This window comes from Acomys minous (assembly GCF_964271855.1).
Source record: "Acomys minous genome assembly, chromosome: 17".
NCBI lineage: Eukaryota > Metazoa > Chordata > Mammalia > Rodentia > Muridae > Acomys > Acomys minous.
This window is the reverse complement of record NC_140500.1, coordinates 37,977,075-37,997,533: the sequence shown is the minus strand read 5'-3', so window position 1 is coordinate 37,997,533 and position 20,459 is coordinate 37,977,075. Positions and strand designations below refer to the sequence as shown.

The window sequence follows — 20,459 nt, the reverse complement described above, 5'->3', positions numbered from 1 at the left end:
CCATCTTAAGCCTGAAGAAAGCTTTTTGGAAGAACACCTTTTCACTGATTGGCTGATTGCCACTGACTGAGTGGCAGATACAGCCTTCAGTGAGAGTGGAACAAATGCATTGTTCGCATAAAGCAGTGGCTCTCAACCTTTCTAATGCTGCAACCTTTAATACAGTTCCTCATGTTATGGTGACCCTCAGCCATAAAATTACTTCATTGCTATTTCATAACTGTAGTTTTGCTACTGTTATGAACTGTAATGCAAATGTCTGATCCACAGGGTATCTGAAACATGACTTGGGAGGGAGGTCTTGACTCACAGGTTGAGAACCACTGTTGAGTCCCATGCTTGTCAATCCAAGCTTTTACCAAAAGGTCAGATCCTAACAGGGGCACAGCTACAAATAATGCAGCCAACATTCTCATTTCTTGGGGTCAGGATGCACCTGAAGAACATTTATTTCTGTAATTGTTTATTTCACACTCAGTACTTGAATGTCACAGAGTGGAAGAGAAAAGAAGACTTGAAAAAACAAAACAAAACAACAACAACAACAACAACAACAAAAAACAAAACAAAGCTCTAGGGACCAGGAAACAGGAGATGGCAGAGATAACAACGGAACAGAAGAATCCGGAACTTCAAGTTTGAGAAGGAAAAAGACATTCGAAATTGGGAAATTCAGCTCTTAAAGCAGAAGCTAGCAGATGGAGGGCAGTTGACAACAAGTACTGATAAAACAAAACTTCTGCTATCACTTATGAAGATGGAGGAGGAGGAGGGGAAGGAGAAGATGATGATCATGATGATGATCCATACTTTGAAAATCCCAAGGCAAGATTCAAGGCAAATCTCAAGGAGAAAGAGCAAGCCTATTTGCTCTACTGTACTGCTGTACTGCTCACTGCATCTATACCCCTGTGCCTGTTGGACTGACCAAGGGCCTTGCCAAGTCGAGCAGAAGCCGTCTCCTCCCACCCCGGCTCCCTACACCATTGATCCGACTTCCTCTATGCCTCATTTTTTATGTAATAACCTTGGGCTATAATGGGTTGATTAGTTAATTTAAACTATTCTAATTTGCTAATTGGTTCATATGTCACTTATTTGGGGGAAATTACACATTAATAGCCACTTCTTGGCTATTTGACAATGACTGAGTCATTTAATATCTCCAGGCTTCCATTTCCTTACCTTAATTAAAATAACGGGGGTGAACATAATATCAAAGGCATAAATGATATTTCAGTTGGGCCCTCTAGTGAAAATCCAGGAGGGCTCTCAGGGGCCAGTTTTAAGGCAGGATAGGAGAGAATGAAGAGTGTTTGAAGGAAATGAACACAGCAGCAAAACTGCTTGATAGACTGCAAGCTGAGCGTAATTATTACTGCATCCTCCAGGGGTAAGGAAGAGCCATGCAAAGTGTCCCTGAGGGGCTTGGACTTCCTATTATGGTTATTAATCATCTTGATGAAAACAGAGAGTCTGCATTGATTAAATTCACTAATGATCCTAAACTGAGCAGGGTAGTAAATTCCAGAAAGGATGGATTTATAAGGTAAGCGCTATTATTAATCAGCTCGTCTTCATGAAATGGGTGGCAATAAATGGAATAGGATTTGCAGTAGCAAACGGCAATGAGGTGCTCCTGGGTGAGGGAGGGTGTATAATGAGGCCAGAGCCAAGCCTGGAAGCAGTTATTTAGGAAACGGTAAGAGCGCTGGGGAGTGGAAAGTGAATAATAAGTTAAAAACAAGCTTAAAATAAACTCTCGAGATGGATTGCAGTCTTAGTCCCAGTCCTTCAGTGGTGAGAATTGGAGAGTGGAGCAATAAGAAGAGCAGAGTTAGAAGCAATCAGCGAATGAAGAATCACATTTAAAGGAGAGGGAATTGAACCCAGAAAGGTTAGGTGTTAGGAACTAGGTCCAAGTAGTGAAACCCAGACTGGCTTGGTACTTCATTCAGTCTCCTGCATGGTGGCAGAGATTGCCACTCCCTCTTACAACCTGAGTTTATTCTCGGAATCCTTCTCTGAAATGTACTGTGTTCTCTGATTACCGAACCATCTCTCTCTTGGTTCGTTGAACTACACATTGGCAGAGCCTTGGCTAAAATCCAGATCTCATGATTTTGTCTGTGACTGCTCCCTCCTCACCCTCTTAAACTCTAAAGTGTCAATAGTCAATACTGACCATCACGTCAGAACTCAAGCACCCAAAGAGCACTATTGGCTTCTTAGCCAGGACTCTGATCTTGATCTCTACCATATTCATCTGAGGTCTCTTGGTCCATATTAATTTTTCTTCTAAATTTGTTTAGGTTGTATTGTTGTGACAACGATGAGAAGCATCAATAGTTTCAGGCCAAGGAGGTTTGTGTACTTGAGAAACAATAGAAAACATTTTGTAAAGTATTCTATGGAATACAAATAGACGAAGCGTCTGGCACAGTATTTGACAAAATTATTACTCTTGTTAAAAATTCCCTGAGACTAATGAGTCTTGTTTTTCTCTTGGGGGCACAGGATGCATTTTATTTGTGAAAATGAAGTATTTTTTTAGAGAGGTCCTATACCAGGTCAGCTGAGTTCAGTTGGGGTGTCAACCTGGGGAGAAAGGGAGGGAGAGGAAGATTCACCTCAACAAAATTATAAAGTAGATGAGTCTGTCCAACTTTCAGTTCCCTTTACTGGCCTTTCAGTTCCTCTCCTCCCAGGAAGCTCATGTTGCTGCTCTGAGCCCACCTCCCCATCCCCCATTGCTGTCAGGGCTATGGCACAAGGCAGTGTTGGTTGTGTATTGAACAACTGTAGGGGGCACCACTCTCCTGTAGCAATACAGGGCAGCAACAGGGATGTCCCCTGAAAGTCTTCACTTAGCAGGAGATTGGGATAGATACTGGGACTTCCTATTGGGACTCCAGGTGAAAGGAGTATGAGAGAATGGGGAAATAGAAGGATCCATAGGGTCCTAGAAACACACAAGAAGACCATCAAGGCTGGCGGATCTGGGGGGTCTTCTCAAACTACTATACCAACCAAGGACAATGCATATAGTAAACCTAGAACCCAATTCAGATCTAGCCAATGGATAGCACATTCTCCACAGTTGTGTGGCAAGCGGGGACTGACTCTGACATGAATTCTTGTGCCCTCTATTTGACAACTTCCCCTTGGTGGGGAGGCCTGGTGGCACTCAAAGGAAGGGTAAGCAGGCTACGAAAATGAGACTTGATAGGCTGTGATTATATGGTGAGGGAGGAGGTCCCCTTCTGTCACAGACATAGGGGAGGGGAATAGGATGAAAGAAGGAGGGGGCATGAGAAGATACAAGTGAGGGAATAATAAGTGAGAGGTAATCTGATTAAATTTCTTAAATCAATAATAAAAAAAGGAATAGAGGGCAGGAAAATCAGACTTCTTACATACCCAGATCTGCATTCCACTTCTTGAGCCCTTCTGCCATTCCTGTCTCCCTGGAAATGTACCTGATATGTATCAACTCTGACTCACACCACACAGGCCAATGGTTCACTGCCCAAGAATTTTGGCACTGCCTAATGACTCACCCTGTAGCCCAAGTAAATGAATTACTTTAGTAGAAATTTTTAGCATGTGCCTGAGAGAAATTTCTCCTTAAGTATGCTGTCTAAGTTGTTCTGGAATACCCCATAGGTTTTGTGAGAGGTAATGTAAACAGATGTAACCACAAAGTCCTCTGTGCTAGTCTAATTTACTAAGCTCCTTGAAACATGTAGGGCCCTATCACACCATGACAGAGGTGCTAAGAGACTGGGCTCTAGAATAAGTGAACGCAGGGTTCATTCCATCTCTGATGCTTGCAGTAGTAAGCAAATATCCTAAGCTTTCCAAATATACATCCTTATCTGAACAATGAGTTTCTTCCTAGCCTTAGCCAAGAGAATAAAAAATCATTTAGGACGGTGTTTTGCAAATATCTATTTATACCAGTAATTTTCTTCATCCAAGAAATAGTCCCCTGAATCCACGGTTGCTACCCCTTCCCTGTTACTTGTCATGTATGATACTCATTTACCAAATAAACAAGACAATTTGATCATAATTTGATCATAAATAAAAAAGATGCCCGACCGATGCATAAATTACTAGACCTATATACTGGCTGTTAGGCTAAAGGGTCCGGGATTGATCCAGGTTTCATGGCCCTTAATATTATTCAATGTCAAATCTTTTATAAACAAACAAAAATAATAATTGACACTGGAATGTGGCAAAATTATGGTGGTGAAGGCCAGGTTAGTTCTTTCCATGGGCTAAAGATGAGGAGAAAAGAGGATGGGTGTGTTCTAAAAGGCTACGGGAGCAATTGTATGATGCACTGCTTGGCATCTTGACTGAGCCATGACATAAGTGCTAACCCTGCACAAAACCAAAGATACACAACTAATGATACAGTAGATGGATGGAAGATGAGTCAGAGTAAAGATGAAGCCATCTTAAGACCTGAATGAACACATACACTTTCCAGGATCATCTGTTGCCACTGCTTTTAGCTACACGATAGGGACTCACCCACATAAATAGGCTGACTCCACTTGCCCCAGCTTCCTGACATTCTGCACGATGAGCTCACAGCAGCTCTCACTTGAATGGAATATGGAGAGACAGCATCAATTTTTGATATGAACTTGTTGGTGCTCAGTCTTTCCACCTAAATGAGAAAAAATAACATTATAATAATGCTAGCCATATAATTTATGGGAAGTACCAACTTGAGAGGTCACACGTAGATAATGTGCCTCATTATGTAGCAAGTAATCTGAAGTCAATAGGGAGTAGTCATGAGTTTATTCTACACTGTTCCAGTGTGGTGTCTTGGCAGTTACCCCGAGGGAAAAAGTGATCTTGCAACTAAATCTATAAAATGGTCTGCTGAAGGGTAGGTAATGCTGTGTAGACAAATTAATATTTCATATGGAAAAACTGGAGCCACCTTCAGCAGCGTACATAATTTCTGTTACTTTGCCCTTCCACACTGGTAAGTCACAGTCCTAAACAGCATGTAATTTGTAGCTGTTCAGCCTTGCCCAATGACCACAGCCCATGTGGGCTTTCCTGATCTATTGCTTCGACTGTCAGAGTAGCTCATATCCCTGTATCCACGTGGTCCCCCCTTACATCCAACTTTCACACTGCTGCCAAGATTACCCTCTACCCTGCAAATGCTACACCTTTCTATCACTTAAAATCCTTTGGTGCTGCTCATTGCCCATGGCTGTGGTTTTAAAATAGACACTGTTTGGCTTTTAATTAAAGCCTCCCAGAGCCACTCTGAAGTTCTGATGTAAGGTACAGTGTTACAAGTCTAGTGCTAGTGTTAGCCTTGTGTTCAGGCCAGCTTAGTCACTACCACTTGGCTGAAGGAAGCAGGGACTCTCAAGCCTCTGGGTAATTCCTTTTTCCTCACACCCCTACCAGGCTCAGTGTGGTTGTGGACTGGTACTCAGGAAGTGCTGATTACATTCTATGATAAGGTCAGGCAGACAGTGAGATCATACTTTAGAGACGGGGAGTGCCAGAGATTGGGAGAGCCAGAGCGATGGCCATTGCTGTGACATCCAAGCACGTGATAAGTTTCCTTGTATTTTCCTATCTTTGGTTATATTTGTTTGTTTGTTTGTTTAATACTAGTTAATCCTTTTTAATGTATGAAAGTGCTAATTTATGGTAGATTAGAAATTTATGAAAGAAAGCCCATCCCTCACAGATGATATTTCTGGAAGTACACACTATGACATTCTCCTCTCGTTTCCTCAGGAAGCAAGTTTCTGTCTGACACCCATCCCTGAGGCTGCCACGCAGCTCTGTGCTGTGGAGGCCACAAGGCTCCTCCTGCCTCCCTGCATCCTCTGCATTATGTTGACCTTTCCTATGGTAGGGAAGTTCTGGAGTTACTCGCCAGAGCAGGACTCATCTCATATATCCATTTGTTTTTATGTGAATGACCAGCTTGGCAGCTCACATGAAAGTGAAAGTGATGTGTGCTGTGATTTGGTACATAATTTAAAAATGAAAAGTACATGTGAGTTCGTTTATCCCAGACTGCAAAAACAGGGCCTTATTTCTCTGAATGTACTACCTTAAGCAAACAATTTGTAGATATTAGTTAAATTTAATTAAGCTGTCTTAATTTGTCTTTTTTCATTACTTTTACACTTATTTTAGTTGTGTATGCACAATCTATTACCTCATTCTACTGTGGGGGCTCCAAGAATCAAAGCCAGGAAAACATTCTTAGCATCAAATGCCTTTACCTGCTGAGCCACCTCACAGGCTCTTGGTTTCTTTTATTTGTAAGACATGAGGTTGAATTCTGACTTCTCTGTGTTTTCTTTAGTTTTGTGATTATGAGAAGTTATTCATCTATGGGGGGAGGGGACTTACTTGCCAATAAAATGAGAAATGTAATTATTCGACAGTTATTGTGGGCTAAAATAACATAGCAAAACTCCATGGGTATAAGACATGCCCTCTGCACTGTTTTCAAGTGTGCAGGCCAGAAATGTTAAACAACCACCCCGTTGTGCAAGCAGACCGCAGCACACTTTATCTTGCAAGGCTAAGAGGTTCCTGGTTGGGGGTATGGCTCATGTTCTGCATGCATGAGACCCTTGGTTCAATTCCCATCACCCAATAGTCAAAAACTCACAGTCTGTTTGTTTCCATTAGACAATGGTTCCTCATTTTTTTCATTCCCCATTTCCCGGCAGCCATTGTATTACTTTCTGTTTATGTATGTTTTGCTATCCTTAGCATCTCATAAAGGCAGAATCACATATGTTTTGTCCTTTGTGAGCTGTTTATTTCACCTTGCTTTCTGTTCTCAGATTTATTCATATTGTAACATGTATCAGAATTTCCTGTCAAAGACTGAATAATATCTCTGTGTGTATGTGCACACACACATCACAGTTTGCTTTTCTATTCATATTCTATAGGTTTTGAGGTTTGAATTGTTTGTTTTCAGGTAAGAATCTTGCTAGTCCAGACTAGCTTCAGATTTATAGCGTTCTTTCTATCTTAGCCTCCCTGCTGGGCGCTGGAATGAGAGATGTGTGTCACCAAGCCTGGCTCTACTCATTTATTAATGGATTTCGGGGTGGCTTCAGCTCTTGCCTAGTGTGAGTAATGCTACAGTGACCATGGGGATCCAAGCATCTTTTTGAGACCCTGTTTTGAAATCATTTGCATGTAGACCTAGAAGGAGAATTACAGGCTTTTAGGATTTTTTTAAAATTTGGAAAATTTGCCTTCCCAACTTCCCTAGTAGTAGTATCATTTGTATTTTTAGCAAAGCTCTTACAGATGAATTTAATTTTATCCTATGTATTATTTTGAAACCAAAGTATCTTCTTTCAAAATAAGAGTCCTGTAAGATTTTACTATTTCTGTAATAACTAGGGCAGATGTAAGTCAACCTTGACTTTGCTAGTACAAAAACCAACCAAACAAAACAACAAACAAGCAACAACAAGAAAAACAACAACAACAAAAAAACCCTAGAGCATTCAATACTGAAATTTTTAAATCAGCAGTTCAACCTGTAGGTTGTGATCCCCTTGGCAAACCTCTATGTCTAAAAATATTTACATCATGATTCATAACAGTAGCATAACTACTAGTAACCATGAAAATAACTTTATGGTTAGGGGTCACCACAACATGAGGAACTATTAAAGATCATAGCAATAGGAAGGCTGACAACCACTATTTTAAATGCTTCACAAATAAGAAATGTCTATCATGGAATACTGGAATAATATGAAGAATTACCTGAAGGTAACCATTCTTTGTGTTGCAAATTTTCAATTCATAGTTAAAGCAATGGCCTGGAAAAGCAGAAACTGGTTTCTCCCATTGGATATAGAGAGAAGTTTCTTCAATCTCAACTGTGACGTTCCTTGGAGGATTTACTTGATCTAGGTAATAAGAGGAGAGGTCAGAGGCAAGTCTGTACAATGATCAGGGATGGTAGCCCCAACCCACCATTTCTAAGATACTCTCTTCTCAAAGTTTACCATTAGGTCTCAGTCAACCAATCTCAAAGCCACAGGAAGTGAGTGGCTTCCCATGAGGTTCTCGGTATGGCTGTGCCAAATAGACTTACACATATAAAGAACAGAAATCGTTACCCCAAATGGTCATCACAGGCTTCTGCATGGACAAGCACACATGCACAAACATGATCCACTACACATATGAAAAAAATGAGAGAGGAAGAATGGCATGGGGAAGGGAAGAGGAAGGCAGAGGAAAGAGAGACCTATGAACATAATGTATGAAAGCCTAATGAGGAGTTCAAACAACGATGAAGTATCAATGAGGATTGGAGATAGTTATCTTTGAAATAAGAGCCACATTATGGAAAACCTTTGGACTGCCGAGGGACCATAAGTTGGGGAAAGGCTAAGAAGTGTTCTGGGTACAATCTATTGCAAGACCAGTGGGACAGACATTTCATGAAAAAAGATAGAACAAATCAACACCGTCACGACTTCTGTTTTTAAAAAAACGAGTTTACTTTTCCTGGTACAGTCATTCTCCGCTGGGGAGAACTCTACCCTCAAAAGAATATGTTGAAGATGTGATTTGGTTAAAGTTGGGAATTCTGTTTCAATGGTTTTCCTATGTTTGTTAGATGGCTATTTAGCACTTGAAAGGTAGGAAGATGCTGTCTAATGCCAAGATTGCACAACTTCATTATTCCCGCATTGGGATAAGTCTGTCTTACCAATGACATGTGGAGTGAACAGCTGATCAAAGGGCTTGATTGCAGCATGCTTGCTTGAACCATTAATGTGCACTGCAAGCTGCTCAAATCCTTTGCTGTTGATAAATGTCCTGGGAAACCAGCATGCAGTATTTCTGTTCAGTGCATCTCTGCTGTATTCTTTGCATTCTTCGGTCCAAACACCAAACCTACATGGGAATGCCCATTAGTCTTTATAAGGGAAGAGGAAATGGATCATTTGCATAAGTAAAAATAGATACTGACCGATAGTATAGGAAATACTGTGTGTCCTCAGGGGCATCCTTGCCAACAAGCCAGGTGCAACGAAGAGACACTTGGTATGGCCTTAAGTTGGTGTAGCTACTCATGACAGTGTTTGTGGTACAAGTTAAATTCATAACCGAGGTTCCAGAAGACCCTAGGGGACCACAGATTAAAAAGAACAAAACAGTGCCATGATGACTTCTCACTTTTGTGCTTTTGCTTGAGATATTAATTGTGGACGACTACAAGCATCCATTTATAGAATCTCATTTGCAAGGGCAAATTTACTAGAGAAATGAAACTAGAGTTCTAAAGCCTCAGGTTTTGACATGAAAGAACTTTTCAGCTGCGTTAGATGAAGGTATGGGTATGTGCCAGTGAGATGGATGTCTGAAACTTCAAGTCTAGTGTCACGGGTCTGACAACATAAGCATTCCAGTGGTACATTAAACAGTGCCTGACTGTGATGTATTGCCCCATATGATGTCTGGATTCTGTTTTTTCTGCTTGTAAGTGAGAGGTTAGGTCAAGGAAGCTCTCCAAAGTCCCCTTCCCTCCTGAACCATATGAGCAATTCCTTAGCATCCATGTCTCTTGGATTGCAGGAATTATTGCTCAGGTGATGAATTTTTTGCAATACCCCCAAGATCTTACCATTACATTAGAGCTTGCAAAAAATCTCCTTAACATACCATACCTTAAAAATCTGAGATTTCAAATGTTTGTTTGCATTAGATTTCCCAAACTTATGTTTGTGTTACCAAGAACACTCTGTCTAACAAACTTGCTATTGTTCCTCAAAGGTGAAGACAAAAAAAACCTCCCCATATTTTAGGGGCTGAGCCAAAAGGAGAGCCTTTCTAAAGAGGAAACCATGAATAATGGAAGAGTTTTTATTTGCATGTTTTGTTTGCTGTTTTTTCAAGACGGAGTTTCTCTGTGCCCTGAAACTCACTTTGTAGACCAGGCTGGCCTTGAACTCACAGAGATCTGCCTGTCTTTGCCTCTCAAGTGCTGAAATTAAAGGTGTGTGCCACCACCGCCCACCTGGACAGAAGAATATTTTTTTCTTACAACAGCTATAGATTAATTTTTTAATAGTGTAATTGAGTGTCTTTCAATGGACGGAGAAAAGTGGTGAGAAAAGAGAACCTCCTATTGCCATGTATGAGTTGGAGATAGGAAAGTGACTGCTTAGTTTGCCTTGTGATACTTATATGCATGTTATATATGACATATACACATAGTCTATACAATTCTGCCTCTTTATCTCTGGTATTGGTCCCAGAACTTTCCCCCATACTAAAACCTTCAGCTGCTCAGGTCTTTTATATGGTGTCATTTTGCATATAACTTATGCAGCCTCCAGTCTAATTTAAATCCTTTTTAGATTACTTAGAATACTTAATGTAAGTATCCTGCAAATAGTTCTTAGACTGTATTATTTAGAAAATAGTGGCGTGAAACAATCAGTTCCTAAGCAGTGTTGATGTTTTAGTGCTTTTGCCTTAGAATGCTTTCGATCCATAATTAGTTGACTCCATGAATGGGAAGCCAATGGATGCAGGCCTTCCCCCTTCACTCTGTGTGTGCATGCATGAATGTATACATGCATCCACATGCAAAACATCCACATAATGACATCTACATAATGTCAAAGTAACTTGGAAGTTTCCTGGTCCCCACCCAAGAAGTAACTTTTCACTTGATTAATGTCAACATGTATTGGGTATACTCAGAATAATTAGAACTGTAGAAATTGAACACTGAAGAAATATCATATAGGGAAAGTCCAATTATTCAGTAGAGGTAGAATAATAGCTTAATGCAAGGTATACAATCAGCCATATTTATATTCATCTGTATTCTTTGAAGTACTTCCTTACTTAGGGTCAAGCCTGTTGGAAACTCACTGGAGAATGGTGAGTAAATGCAAGCATCTGTGTTGTTGGCAACACAGTTCGGGCAGGATTTGAGCTGACTGTGCCCCAGGCTTATTTTTTAAAGACTTTTTTTCTGCAGCTCTTAGTCTTGTTGGGAAGTGATGAGTCCTTTCTAATTTTGGGCCTTCTGAGAAGTGTTTGGGGACATATCTTTAAAGGGCATGATAGCTGGACCCTTGCCCTTCTTATGCCTTCCTACTGCTTTCTGGCTATAGACCTCTACCACCTGCTTCTGGCATGATGTACACTGTTGTCACATAGCCTAAAAACAGGAGACCTGACAGGTCATGAGTGGAAACCCCCATCAAAACCAAAAACCAAAATAGGTGCATTTTCTTACATATTTGTTATCATGAAAAGAAAGCTGACTAATAATACAGGAGGCATGGTCTTCTTCTCTGATGAAGTGGAGGAGAAAGACTTGAAAAACACTAATAGATGTGGGACTAAGATATATATCATTTAGAAAATGACATATCCTAGGGTATGATGGCCTGCCTCTTTCTTATTTCCCATTGTGTTTCTCTGTGTTAAAATGCTTAGTCCGAGCTATCTCTGCTCATGTGTATTAGAAGCCTCAGCTCCCACTGGAGGCCAGTATAGATTCGGGGGTGACTTGTAGGGTGTAGGGTGTGACTTGTAGGGTGTGCCAGAAGGACGGCCTGTGACAGCCATAGTTAGAATGTAGATTCTGTGGAAGGGGATTGGAATGCGTGGTGCTGGGCTAATGAAAAGTGGCTTTTCTTTCCTGTTTTGAGAAGTAAAATCTGTAACTTGGGTGACCCATGACTCCTTTACCTGGTGGGGCTTTGAGTTCAGCAGAAACCCAACTGCTAGCCAGGGGAGAATGGCTGCTCCTCAGGGTGGTCCTCACGCTAGCTTCAAAGCCTTCATGAAGTGGGATCACATATTTGCTTTCAGTCTTCCTGGTGTAATACTAAAATGAAACCCACCAGTCACGGCATGTTAGAGAAAAACATTAATCAAATAGGCCCTCGACTCCACTTTAAAAATGGAATGAAGTAATTTTCTTAGAAAAGGATCATTGTAATATTAATATAGTTTCTCAGTGACATGTGACCATATTCCTCTTTCTTCTCTTTCTAGGTTTTTTGAGAAGGTTTCTCTGTGTAGCCTTGGCTCTTCTTGAACTCACTCTATAGACCAGGCTGGCCTCAGAGATCCACCTGCCTTTGTCTTCCAAGTGCTGGTGCTAAAGGCATGCACCAGCTAAAATATTCCTCTTTTAACAACAAACAGCATGTTGTAATTAAGGCTCAAGTTGCCTTTGATTCTCATCTTAATTCAGTTCCTCTCCATGAGCAACTTCTTGACAGGAAATTCCTTCAAATTTTATATATACTGCAAAATGGTTAATATAAATCATATCTCCCTTTATTTCACCTTACTACAAATATGATACACAATAGGCATAAATAGCACACCCCTATCACAAATCAGAGACTCCAAGAAACCAACTCAAGACCCAAGGATATAAACATAGGTAGTAAATGCACTTGGCCTTGACCTTGGGTTTTCTGACCCTGTATCTTTCCTTGTGCCATTTCTCACTGCTTTCTTCTAGTTTTAGGAGATATGTAAACAGCACTATCAAATACATTACACTTCAAAAGTTGGAAAAGACGTTGGGAAGATGGCTCAGTCAATGGTTTCCGCTGTGTGAACACAACAACTTGAGTTTGAGTCCCCAAAACACATGTAAAATTGGAGTCACATACAGCATGCACCAGTAATCCCAGCACTGGGGACAGGGCAGAGACAGGTGGATCCCTGAATGTCATTGGCTCATAGCCTAGTAAAATTGATGAGTTTTCGATTCACTGAGAGACTTCTCAAAACAACAACAACAACAACAACAAAAATAAAATAAAAGGTCTTTGAGAGTGGTTAAAGAATGTGTCAACCTGTGAGCTTCATACTCCTGCATGTACAAGTGCACTCACCACCAACAAGTACATAGCAAATATCTATTCTTTCTTTGTCTCTGTCTCTATCTCTGTCTCTCTCTGTCTCTGTCTCTGTCTCTGTCTGTGTCTGTCCGTCTCTGTCTGTCACTGTCTGTCTCTGTCTCTGTTTCTCTGTTTCTCTGTCTCTCTGTCTCTCTGTCTCTATCTCTGTCTCTCTCTCTCTGTCTCTCTGTCTCTCTCTCTCTCTCTCTCCCTCTCTCTCACACACACACACACACACACACATGAAGGGGAGGTAGGGAGAAGGGAAAATGTGGGGACAGTAGGGAGTGTTCTTTTGTAAAGGAGAGAATTTTCCTTGAGCTAAAGCCTTCTATGCTACTGTTTCATTTTGAATAATAAGCATAGGTCTAATTCACTTTATAGATGCTATGGTAATACAACAAGAGGATCTTTAGTAATTTCCTGTTATTTATCAAGAATTTCACTTCATGAAAAAAATGCATTTTAAACATGAATGTCCGCTCTCTGTAATGATTGCCATCAGACACAACACTTACTTCATCTTCTTGTGGAGCGTTTATTTTCACATAATATTGCAGATCAATATTCCTTTGCTCTTGGTCAGGATTTGGGTGCCAATGTAAAAGAACTTGAGCTAATCCAATGGCTTTAATCGTAAAATTGACAGGTGGTAGAAGTGAAACTATTAAGTAAAAACAAAAACGAATGATACAACATTCAGCTGTTCATAAAGAGTACTTTTTGCATATGGTGCTGGGGCTGAAACTCAGGGTCAGTGACTGTGGGACAGATATATAGCCACTGAGCTATATTCCCAGGTCTTAGCATGTTTTAATTATTTTATTAAATCACATACTGGTTTGTTGTGTCTTATTAGAATATATAATACTGAAATAATTTGGCAAATTTTCCTTAAAATTATTGCTAGCTCATTATTCAGGGGTTGCCTGTACATTTCATGTGTTTTTCTTGAATATGAACATCCAACCATATTGTTATTCATTAAAGCTGTAGTTTTCAAGCTAAGAGTCAGAACCAATGAATGTATGTGATAACTGTGGAAGCTCGAACCCACTTCTTTTTTCACAGTAGTATAGATGATAAATATTACATACTGGGAGTGAGGGTTATAGCAAACATGATAACAATTGCCTCATAGACATCTGATTTCCATCACATAAAAGTACCTACTTATTTATAAGATCGGTGATTCAGGATGTAAAATGTATGCATTTCTCATTATGAGCCATATTCAAAAGTATTTGAGTACCAAAAAAGATTTGCCTCCAAAATAAAATAGTTCATTTAATTAAAGAATTAGTAACCATTTATTGTAGAAATTCTATGAAACACAATGAGCAAAAAGAAAAAAGTAAAAAAAAAAATTCAATGGACCTGTAAAGTTAAAAACAAAGATAATTCACATCTTATTTTGTTATGTTTTTCTGGCAGATGTTTAAACAACTTCTTATAATTTCTCACCTAAACCAGAGCAACAGTATCCATTGTGATACACATTTAATAATCTTTAATTTATTCATTTACTCAATTGTCAGTGTTTCCCCCTGACCTTTAAAGGCCCTTTATTACACTGCACCTGCATTTGGCACGCGAGGGTTTCCAGGGTGTCTAAGTAGATCACCTTTATTCCAGCAGTCACTGACTACTGTGGCTTTTTGAATCTAAATTAGCTACAAAACCCCAAATTTTATTGCTCTAGATGCACAGCATATATAGAGAAGTCTTGGCTCTCTATAAAGAGGGCTGGTGACATCAGACAGTTTTTCTCTCTTAACTGCTGTCATCATACTAAAACCTTAGGTCAACAAGTTTCAGGGGGAAAAAAGAAAAGAAAAATGGTAGAAGTTTGTTCTTGCTTCTTGTGAGGCCTTTTAAAAAATTCCTGGTGGAGGTGGAAATCCTAAGTGTGACCTACAGTGGCTGCTTTCTTCCAAGATGCCCAGGTGTACTCTTAGAATTGAATTTCCCATTGAATTTACATTTCTGCCCACACTGCTTTCTTAAATCTCAGGAGTTTATACTGTTTTATAAAAAGTTACCAATTGAATGCTTACTTAGGAGAAAATACTATTACCTATTTTTTAAATGTACTTTAACAAAAATCAAACATTATTGAATAGAAGATCCTTACAGTTTTTGTTAGGAAGTAAGTCAGCTTGCAGTGTTGCCGAAGCCCCTACAAGAATTAGCAATGTTGGCACCATGATGATCCGATACTGTGGGAAACACAGAAGACAAAAATCCAGGTCATCGCATTATCATTTCTAAGGAAAGCTGGCAGCTATGTTCCAACATAAGATCAGAGAGTTGGTCATTTAGGAAATGCTTATGATCTCTTGCATGCTAAGCATATGGAGCTTTGCTCTTGGGTTGTAGATTCATGGCTGTTGGGGGCCAATGACCTGTAAATCAATATTTAATTGAGAAATTTACCAATACACACAGGGAAAGATGGATCTTCCTGCTAGAGTCCACTGAGCAATTGTGCAGAGCTAGAAGAAAAGGAAGAAAGCAGGAGAAGTCAGTGGTCCGTATCCAGGACATTAGACCAGACCAGGAAAGGAAAAGTCTAAGAAATTAACAGCAAACATAAACACTACTAGTTTCATTGTGTGTTTTAGATTAGAGGTTTGGTGGTAGAATGTTGTGGAGGAAGTCCTGGGTTAGATCCCCCACCACTGTTTTTTCCAAAAGGTCAACGTGACAAGAAACTTACTTTGATAGCAACTTGTAACGCGAGAAAACATAAACGGCCTTTAAAACTCAGGGCAAATTTGTGGTACTTTCAGTGTGGGGGAGGACAATCTACTATCTGAAGGATGGCAACGAGAACAGGCCAGGGGAGGACAAAGAAACATAGGCGTACACACCTTGAAAAGCGTATTTCTCCCTCCAGACGCAGAGGAGAACGCTGGGTAAAGCGAATAAGGGAAGAAGACACTTTCAGTACAAAAGGGCACTGCAACAGCTCCTGCTGAGACCTGGAGACGAGAGGTGTGGAGTTGTTTCCAGAAACGTTCTGAAGTTCAGCGTTAGGGACTGTGTACATGGCTTCCACCTGAGGTGTGCCTCCTCCGCACTTACAAACAACTCAGACATCATTTACTATCATGTGTGTGAACGCTCACGGATCTGTGTCTATGTGTGTCGACTTGGACGCTGCCTCAGATCTCTTCAGACAACAAAAGAAATGTTTCTGCAGCTTGATAGTAATTGAAACGACTTGCAGGGCTGGGATGTAGCTCAGTGGGAGAAGATGGTTTAGAATATGAAAAAGCATAGGTAGACCCTTAGCACTTCCATAACAACATTTTTATTAAATGAGTCAATGAGATGCAGATTTTACTTAAAAATTATTTGAGCGGCCGGGCATTTTCCAAGTCTAATTCCAGTGCAGCCAATGAAAAGACCTTCATTAAATGAATAATTTCTGAAAATTAATATCAGATACTCTTGCTTCATTATTGTATCTTATCTTACAATGTCTTACATAACATACTGCTATTACTGCAGTAGTTGGAAGAATAACACAACAGCTGTAAACAGCCAATTCCTCCTTTCTCTCTCTCTCTCTCTCTCTCTCTCTCTCTCTCTCTCTCTCTCTCTTTCTTTCTCTCTCTATCTCTTAAAACTTATCAGAGTTATGCCAGTTTTCTTCAAAGTAATCCTGTTTCTTTTTCCGTCACGTCTCTTCCCCATATAAATGAATTTTTATCCAGACCATGATCATGACAATGAAAGCAGGCACTGCAATAGTCTTCTAAATTTTTAACACATCAGACTTTTCCTGCTAAAGGGAAGCATTTCTAATGCAATAAGCCTGAGAGGCTCAGGGAAGATATCCTTAGTAACAGCCAAGATAACTGCTACCTCGAATTATGAAAGCTATGATTTCAGATGTCAGCATTTCCTGACACTATGTTCAATATGCCCTACCTTTACTGGTTTTCATTAACAGGAGTTCTAGGTCAAGAAAAAAAAAAGTCTTCAAATTAATACCCTGTAGTGACTTTTACTGACTGGTAAAACAGGAAGCGTCTTAACACAGTGCTTGTAAAAATAACAAACATCTGTTTATCCTTCGCAATTAAGGTGTTGAAGTAAATAATGACTCTACTGAATATCTCAGTGGGGAGGTAATTGAATATTTTATATTAGTAAGCACTCTTTCTTAGAATTTACCTTGTCTTCTGATTTTATAGCAGCTAAAAATAGAATTCTCTTTCAAGTTTGATCACTCCAACATTCTTTTTCTTTCTTTCCTTTTTTTTTTTTCTTTACTAAGTTTTGGCCATTAATGGCAACATAATTTTTCATATCTCCTGATTTTTCTATGCCATAAGCAATACCTTTGGGAGAAAAATAAGGTGTTCGATGGAAACACAAGGTGCTCAAATGGGCCACAAATATCTCAAAACCTGAGCAGATAAAATTCAGCAAAGGCTGGATATTACTGGAGCTCTGGGTCTGACTTTGTTTCCTGTGATTAGCTGACTCTGTTTCCCCAAACAATTCTAGCCTTGGTCTCTGTGTGGCTGCTTAAAGAACACCAACCTTTTCTAGGAACTGTCATCTTTAGTTAGGTATAAAAGATCCAAACTCTTTGGTTCATGCATTCAAAGTTACACTATTATCAGATGAGCTGTAAGGCATCACATTAAAATATAGTCAATACAGTAGCTTTATTTATTTATTTATTTATTTATTTATTTATTTTGTATAATCTCAAGATAACAATATACCTAGCTCACTTTTCTCTTGATTATCAATTAAAATGTAACCCAAAGCCATTACATTCTTAAACTGAGATATAAATTAAGAAGAGTAAAGTAAATAAAGATTGCCTACCTATGGTCAGAAACATACGCACTATCTTTGAGGGTGATCGGAAGTAACTTGATGATGCACGTAACAGTTCTGTGGATGAACTTAGATTTCTTGAGTGCCAGTCCTTGAAATTTAGAAGACGAAAAGAGTGTGATCTCTCTCATGACAGATGTTTCTAGACATTAACTTGAGTCCGGCTCTAGACATTAATGATGGACTTCCCCAGTGTTCCTGAGAATCGGTCAAATTCTGCCGAAGTTCAGAAATAAAATTTTCCCTTTCCAATTAATGTTTCTGCCTGGAGTATTCATTTTACAACCAAAATGATATTGTGGCAGGCCCCATTTTTAGAGCCTTTGTGAGTGACTTGTGGTAGCAGCTGATTCCAGGCACAACCTGAGTGACAGAAATTGAAAAGCCACTGGGAGGGCTCATGATCTTTTAGATTGTTGCAAGGAAAGAGTCTGCTTCCCCCTTTTAACCCTATACAGCATATTCAGCCACAAAACCTAATTCCTCAGTGTGGGTGATAAAACTAAAGGTCATATTTAACTAGTTACACCGTGTCACCCCCACATCGAAAAACTGGACACGCTCATACACATATAAATGTGCAACAGGATGACACAGGCAACGCTTTATTTTTCCCACTACTGCACTTCTGAATATTTTTCTAAAATATTACCCTTACATTCAAGTTGTGGCCATAAGTCCAGATGTAAATTGCTGTCACCCCCCAATATTCTCAATAGAGAAGGTCTTCGCTACAAGTATCCCAATACATAACCACGTGACCAGTCCCGCTTGGCAATAAGTACTATCCACATAGATGCTTCCTCATTGGTGGACATACCTGGCTATGGACAATCCCTTCACTTCCACAGGTTCTCAACCTTACAAGCCAAGGACTATAGCTGTCTTTCGCATCTGGCTTCCCATTACAGCCCCAGGACCCAGCACTCTATCAAGTCCAGGGCACATGCCTGTTAGGCTTGGTCGTGTGAATAGGGACAAGTCAGAACCCAGCCCTGAAGAGGCAAAACAGGTCTGTTCAACATCAGCAAAGGGATAGCTTAGATCAGCAGTGTGACTCTGCGGGGAACACCTAGCAAGCCTGGCTCCTTGCATGCCCTACTTTAAAACTTCCCCACATTGCATTTTAAGTAATGTTAAACAAATGAGACAGTTTGATTTCTAAAACTTTACTATATTTCAAAATGTAAACTTTAAGGAAACAGCTACACCAACTTATCACCAGACAACTATTGAAGAGAATATATTAACACTAAGCATAAATAACAGGTAATGAAATGTTCAAAATTATAATTCATTGAATTATGATTTTTTCCTCTCTCTTTTTCTGTTTCTCTTTTTAATTATTTTTGGTTCCTTCCTATCCATTCTTTCTATGTATATGGAACATATATCTACCTGGCTTTAGATAACTAATTAGTGAGCATAAAGCCAAGTGGGACATTTCAAAAACTTTTGTACATTTTAGATAAAATAAAAAAGTCGTGGATACCAAAGAAATTTCATCAGAAACCCAAAATACCTTCAGTTATATGATGACATCATTTCCTTATTGTTGTTTGCTTATGAATTTGTAACCTTTGAAATTAACTCTGAAACATCTTCTTGAAGATATCTAACTAGATCTATAGTTTATTGTCTAAATGCATATATATATATATATATATTTTTTTTTTTTTTTTTAAGAAATCTTATCACTGGAAACATACACCTTTGAATTTGCTAAAGTGTCTTCAGTAGCAGGAGACAAAAGCCTTCTACTTCCAAGGGCACTGACAAAGCACAAGATGTTACTTTAATGGGACTCACCTCGGTTTGAATGCGCACATAAGATATAGAACCACCGCCAAAAATAGAGCTGCATAACCCAGGCCTGTCCAGTGAGCTTCTTCAAGTTGGCACCCCCAGTGTTAGCTCTGCTCTGCTGATAACAGGGCTAGGAAGTGTTCTGTTTCCTCTTTTTCTCTATTGAAACATTTTCTATATGTTTAACAATTATTTCTCTTTTCCTGCCCCTCCTTTCATTGGGGGGTCCTGGGTGTGTCTCCAGCCTATTCATAGTAAATGGTATTTATGGGCCTCACTAACCCCACAGTAAGTCAAGCATTTGGTTTCCCGCTTACTGAGAAGTAGTGTGGGGGCTACCACGATGTAAGGCAGCAGCTGTGAACCTTAACTCTGGGTGCACTGTTTGGCTTTGAGGCGGTTCTTAATTCTTTCATCATTAGCGCTGTAATGGTTAAGAAACCACCTGCAGTTTCTCTTAAGATGGAAAGACCATGTGACTGCTCTTTGGAGGACGGCTTCCTGAGAGCAACCCATTAAAAAGGAGCTACACTGGACTCTCAGTGACCATATTGCTCAGTGACAAAGGCTTGCCTCCTCCAGATAAGCCATGTCTGATAACTCTAGAAGCTTCAGTGTCGGGGGTGGGGGGTGGGGGTGAGAGTGTGCAGCTAGCTGACTTTGCGAATTAGAATAGTTAAGAAAGCACTGTGTCTGGCCACTACTCCAACAGTAGGCTTGTGAGTGGATAGGTCACAGAGCCTGGAACATGGGCAGCTCCTTCCACCCTGAGCCTGAGGAGCATTTCTCAGACCCTCTGACTTCTTCTGTTTTATTATTAAATCCTGAACCGCCCCCCCTAAGTGGATG

General features: G+C 39.9%; 1 protein-coding gene across 4 annotated transcripts in view; it reads right to left on the bottom strand.

The window, feature by feature from the left end:
• IL5RA (interleukin 5 receptor subunit alpha) overlaps positions 1 to 19,694 on the bottom strand; it is a 36,981-nt gene extending 17,287 nt beyond the window's left edge. The window contains exons 1-11 of one of the 4 annotated variants that reach the window (XM_084766808.1): positions 19,614 to 19,694; positions 17,793 to 17,895; positions 15,815 to 15,925; positions 15,378 to 15,436; positions 15,076 to 15,160; positions 13,460 to 13,605; positions 11,770 to 11,908; positions 9,029 to 9,182; positions 8,765 to 8,952; positions 7,807 to 7,952; positions 4,546 to 4,684 (exon numbers count right to left, since the gene is read on the bottom strand). In XM_084766808.1, coding sequence (XP_084622934.1) covers positions 4,546 to 4,684; positions 7,807 to 7,952; positions 8,765 to 8,952; positions 9,029 to 9,182; positions 11,770 to 11,908; positions 13,460 to 13,605; positions 15,076 to 15,148 — 985 coding nt within the window. In that variant the 5' untranslated portion in view covers positions 15,149 to 15,160; positions 15,378 to 15,436; positions 15,815 to 15,925; positions 17,793 to 17,895; positions 19,614 to 19,694. Of the gene's footprint in view, positions 1 to 4,545; positions 4,685 to 7,806; positions 7,953 to 8,764; positions 8,953 to 9,028; positions 9,183 to 11,769; positions 11,909 to 13,459; positions 13,606 to 15,075; positions 15,183 to 15,377; positions 15,437 to 15,814; positions 15,926 to 17,792; positions 17,896 to 18,624; positions 18,742 to 19,613 lie in introns of those variants that run through there. The other 3 variants (XM_084766810.1, XM_084766809.1, XM_084766811.1) reach the window with 3 other exon arrangements.
• Positions 19,695 to 20,459: the final 765 nt, after the last annotated feature.